Below are 5,299 nucleotides of genomic sequence, written 5' to 3' on the forward strand. Positions count from 1 at the left end.
TCCTCTCTAGCTTCGACCGTTGTCAAATTCAAATCAGTCATGTATTCACGATTTGCCAACGCCTGAACTATTGAAAACATTGCGGGGATTTAAACAAGGAAAGCAAACCGCAAATTTAAAGAAAACACAGGAGCGAGAAAAGCAAAGACAACCACAGGTACGGGGGTCAAAAAGCCGAGAGAGAGAGAGAGAGAGAGAGAGAGAGAGAGAGTAGGCTCTGGAGTTGATGAATGACGGGAAATCTTAGGATATATAATTAAGGCGACCATCTTGAACAGAAAGAAAACGGGAGAAGTTAATCACTGTCGACGGGGTCCTCGAATTGGAACTGTAATACAAAATTTAGGCCAGAGGCCCAAGCGCTGCTGGGAACTATGAGGTCATTCAGCGCTGAAAGGGAAATTGAGAGTCAGAAGGCTTTAAAAGGTGTTAACAGAAGGAAAACATCGCACTTGCAACTATGAAACAATTCTTAGGAGCGGATGGAAAGCAAGATGAAGGAAGGGAACACGAACGGAGGTACAGCAAAAGAATGAGAGGGGTCGCAGCTATATAGGTGACAGAAGGGACGCTGTCAACAATCTTAAGTAGTCGCAAGTTCGATTGCCCGCTCTGCCAACCTGGAATCAGAGGAATTTATTTCTTTCTGGTGACTAGAATTTCATTTCTCGATATAATGTGGTTCGGATTCCACAAGAAGCTGTAGGTCCAGTTGCTAAGCAAACAATTGGTTCCTAGCCACGTAAAAATATCTTAGCCCTCGGGCCAGCCCTAGGAGAGCTGTTAATCAGCTCGGTGGTCTGGTTAAACTAAGAAATAATTAACCGCGTGAGATGCTCTTCCTGCAGGAAAACTTTAATATCCTTCCGCGGAATTCTACCTCTGAATGAGAAGAAGGTTTGGGGAGAGGCATCGAAAGAGAATTCCCGGCGGGGAATGGGAAGTAATGCCTCCCTAAGCCGAGAGGAAAACAGCATAAGATATAGCAAATGTTTCTAGAATTTCAGGCAAGCGGATATGGCCGCCCCAGAGCACACATTCACGAGCGAAATTCAAGAAAGCAGGGCGAGGAGAGAGAGAGAGAGAGAGAGAGAGAGAGAGAGAGAGAGAGAGAGAGAGAGAGAGGTTAGGAGTGTAACAGCGCTGGGCAAATAGTAGATAATATGGAGGGGAGGAAGGTTTGGAATGCTACAGTCGTGGAGAATTTTTTGTAAGGGGGAAACATGTACGGCGGTAAAAAAAAAAAAAATAAAAAAAATAAAAAAAAAACACGAGTAAAGGGAATATGACGTGAAAAATAAACGAAAAGGTGTTTGGGTGGGGTGGGTCGAGGGAAAATTTTGAACCAGGGAATATAAATGTGGTCCAGAAAGGTTTGTGCATGCCAAGACAAAAGGGGAAGAAATAGACAAGAAAAATATAATAAAGGAAAATTACTGGAATGGCGGAAGAAGGAAAAAACCGACGAATGCATTAGGAAATAACGCGAAAAACAACGGAGGAATGAAGGGAAAAAGCCAAAGGACTTCAGAGAGAGAGAGAGAGAGAGAGAGAGAGAGATAAATGTAAGGAAAAAAGGGGACTTGGAAAATAATCAAATAATTTAAAAACGGTTAAACGAACACAGGAGAAATGGTACGGACAATCTCAAATAAGAATAGCAAGATGGCAAATGAAGGGTAAAGGTAAAAAACTTGAGAAATGAAGTAAGAAGTTATATGGGTAGGAGTAAAGAAAATGAAAGATAAACTCGAAATATAAGAAGTTATATAAGGAGGGAGGAGAGAAAATAAGATAAAACTTGAGAAATAAAATAAGGTGTTAAATGAGTAGACGGAAAAAAAAAATAAAGATACAAAACTTGGGAAATGTAATAGAAATGATTTGGGGTAGAAAGAGTGTGGATAAACGATAAAAATACTCGAGAAACATAATGAGTTAAAATGGGTAGAAAGGATGAGAATAAAAGACAAAAAAATAAAAAATTGCATCTCAGCCACGGTCAGGTGGTGCCACAAGCATGGTCATGTCTTACTTTAACCTTAAATAAAAGCAAAACTATTGAGGCTAGAGAGCTGCAATTTGGTATGTTTGATGATTGGGGGGTGGTTGATCAACCTGGCAATTTGCAGCCCTCTAGCCTCAGTAGTTTTTAAAGTGTGAGGGTGGACGGACGGACAAAGTTGGCACAATAGTTTTCTTTTACAGGAAACTAAAATATTGAAATATATAGGTAGAAAGAATGAGAATAATGACAAAAAAAAAACCTGAGAAATATAACAATGCGAAGACCACACGAAGACAAGAAAAGGGAAAAGAGACACGGAAAATGAGAGAGAAGAATCTTATGTAAAATAAATTGGAGGGAAATCTGATAAGTCGTGGCATATGACGACTCTCTCTCACTTTCCCTCTCACTCTCTCTCTCTCTCTCTCTCTCTCTCTTGGGGCATCAGGTGGACGTCTTCCCACTTGCATGTCTAGCGATCCTTTTCTGATGCTGTAAATCCTCCGAAGAGATAACTGTGGGAAAGATCTCTCTCTCTCTCTGCCTAGGCAAATATGGCGGACGCCCCGCAGACCCTCCCGCGCCCCCCATTCCTCCCTCCTCCCCCCGCCATTTCATTCTCTCTCTCTCTCTTTCTCTCTCGCTGAGTCTCAAGTCTCTCCAAGTCTCTGTCTCTGTCTGTCTGTCTGTCTGTCCTGTCTGTCTGTCTCTTTCTCTCTCTCTCTCTGACCTTCTTTCTCAATCCAAGTCCTTCACCACCCATCTCTCTCTCTCTCTCTCTCTCTCTCTCTCTCTCTCTCTGTGTCTCTGTCTCTCTCTGTCTCTTTCTCACTCTCTCAATCTCTCTCTCTCTCTCTCTCTCTCTCTCTCTCTCTCTTTCGGACCCTCTTTCTCAGTCTTAAGTCTCCCAACACACCTACCCCTCACCTCTCTCTCTCTCTCTCTCTCTCTCTCTCTCTCTCAATCTCTCTCTCTCACTCTCTCAATCGTAATCTCTATGCCTCTCTCTCTCTCCTCCTCTGTCTGTCTGTCTGCCTGTCTGTCTCTCTTTATCTCCCATTCTCTCTCTCTCTCTCTTCTCTCAGACCCTCTTTCTCAGTCTAAGTACCCCACCAAACCCACGGCCCCTCCTCCTCTCTCTCTCTCTCTCTCTTTGGTGGAAATGGCAAACGGTTTAAATCTATGCACAGCTAGTGAGAAACATATTGCGTTATTATGTAACATACCTATATAATAAAGAGAAAGACGGAAAGATAGATAATTATAGAAGAAAAAAGAGAATATTGCCAAAATTATATAGGAAGAGAATGCTGAAGTCAAGAACAAAACAAATGATAAAGGTGCGACGTATTCTAAATGAAAGAGTAAGGATTGGAAAAAGATAATATTAAGAGGTGCAGTTGCAAAACAGCAGGGGGTGGGGGTGGGGGTGGGGGGGGGTGGGGGGGGGGAGATGCTTACGAACTTAGGGAGTACAGGAGGCTTGAGAAAATATTCAAGAAGTTGCTATAAATACATACATACATACATACACATACATATTTGTATTTAGATTTATATACATTTTACATAAAATAACCGTAAAACTGATTTTTTCTTTTCGCATTCCCTGTTACTTTCGGTTCCCCATTTCAAATGGGGCCCTTATGGTGAGCCTGTTCTATACGAACAAGGTTCGCCTTCTGAATAATAATAATAATCATAATAATAATAATAATAATAATAATAATAATAATAATAATAATAATAATAATAATAATAATAATAATAATAATAAAGATTACTCTCTATGGTTTTCATGAAGAACCTTTATCTCGCCGAGTTTTTTTTTTTATTTTTATTTTATTTTAAGCAAAGGTAACAGCCTGGAATGCCCTTTCCCGGAGTCTCGATTCCTGCTTTAGATATTCAAGTGATATTCATCGTCCCGCCGCTTTTATTGTTGATGCCTCATGTCGGATGAATATTTCAGTTGGCGAGGAACTAAAGAGGTGGAGGCATCTTAAAGGATGTGGAGGGATCCTGACGGAGGATGAGGGATCCTGAAGGAGGTGGAGGGATCCTGAAGAAGATGAAGGGATCCTGACGGAGGTGGAAGAATCCTGAAGGAGGTGGAGGGATCCTGTCGGAAGTGGAGGGATCTATGACGGAGGTGGAGGGATTCTGACGGAGGTGGAAGAATCCTGAAGGAGGTGGAGGGATCCTGACAGAGGTCGAGGGATCCTGATAGAGATGAAGGGATCCTGCCGGAGGTGAAGGGATCCTGACAGAGGTCGAGGGATCCTGACGGAGGTCGAGGGATCCTGAAGGAGGTCGAGGGATCCTGAGGGAGGTCGAGGGTTACTGAAGGAGGTGAAGGGATACTGACAGAGGTCGAGGGATTCTGAAGGAGCTGGAGGGATCCTAACGGAAGTGGAGGGATCCTGAAGGAGGTCGAGGGATCCTGAATGAGATGGCGGGATTCTGAAGGATCTGGAGGGTTCCTGACAGATGTGGGGGGATTATGAAGGAGGTGGAGAGATCATGAAGGAGGTGGAGGGATCCTGACGGAGGTGGAGGGATCCTGAATGACGAGGAGGGATCCTGACGGAGGTGGGGAGATCGGGCAGTAGTTGAGGGATCCTGTCGGAGGGGGAGGGATCCTGAAGGAAGTGGGGAGATCGGGCAGTAGGTTGAGGGATCCTGTCGGAGGTGGAGGGATCCTGAAGGAGGTGGAGGGATCCTGAAGGAAGTGGAGGGATTCTGAAGTAGATGGTGGGATCCTGTCGGTGGTGGAGGGATCCTGACGGAGGTAGGGGTATCCTGAAGGAGGTAGAGGGATCCTGAAGGAGGCGAAGGGATCCTGAATGAGATGGAGGGATCCTGAAGGTGGATGAGGGACCCTGAAGGAGGTGGAAGGATCCTGACAGAGAAGGAGGGATCCTGAAGGAGGCGGAAGGACCTTGATTCCATTTGGCCTCCGTCGATTCTACACCTTTCTTAAAGATGAGGGCGAATGCCTAAAAAGGAAAGGAGCCGGGGCTCCAAGAGGTGGCTTCTCGTCTTGGACGCTCGTTTTTGAAAACATGGGAAAGCGGAGCTAAAGAGGAAATTAAATTCAATTGGAGATGGTCATCTTTATGACCATAGTTAACTGGGCGGGATTGTTAGAAATGCAATGGAACAAGATTACGCAAGAGCAGGCGGCAGGTACTTAAGGTGTGAGTACTATAGTAGATTCACATCAACCGTGCATCTGATGTCTAGGGCAGTCCCTTACGACGCCCCTGATTGGCGGTTTATAAGCCAATC

General features: G+C 44.2%; 1 protein-coding gene across 1 annotated transcript; it reads right to left on the reverse strand.

The window, feature by feature from the left end:
• Positions 1-3,991: 3,991 nt before the first annotated feature.
• On the reverse strand, positions 3,992-4,960 carry LOC135212063 (putative protein FAM47C). The gene is made up of 2 exons (XM_064245408.1): positions 4,417-4,960; positions 3,992-4,311 (listed from the first exon to the last, which is right to left on the reverse strand). The coding sequence occupies exons 1-2, from the start codon at positions 4,958-4,960 to the stop codon at positions 3,992-3,994; spliced, it is 864 nt and encodes a 287-aa protein (XP_064101478.1).
• Between the last annotated feature and the right edge of the window lie 339 nt (positions 4,961-5,299).

This window comes from Macrobrachium nipponense, chromosome 19, assembly GCF_015104395.2.
Source record: "Macrobrachium nipponense isolate FS-2020 chromosome 19, ASM1510439v2, whole genome shotgun sequence".
In the NCBI taxonomy this organism is placed as follows: domain Eukaryota; kingdom Metazoa; phylum Arthropoda; class Malacostraca; order Decapoda; family Palaemonidae; genus Macrobrachium; species Macrobrachium nipponense.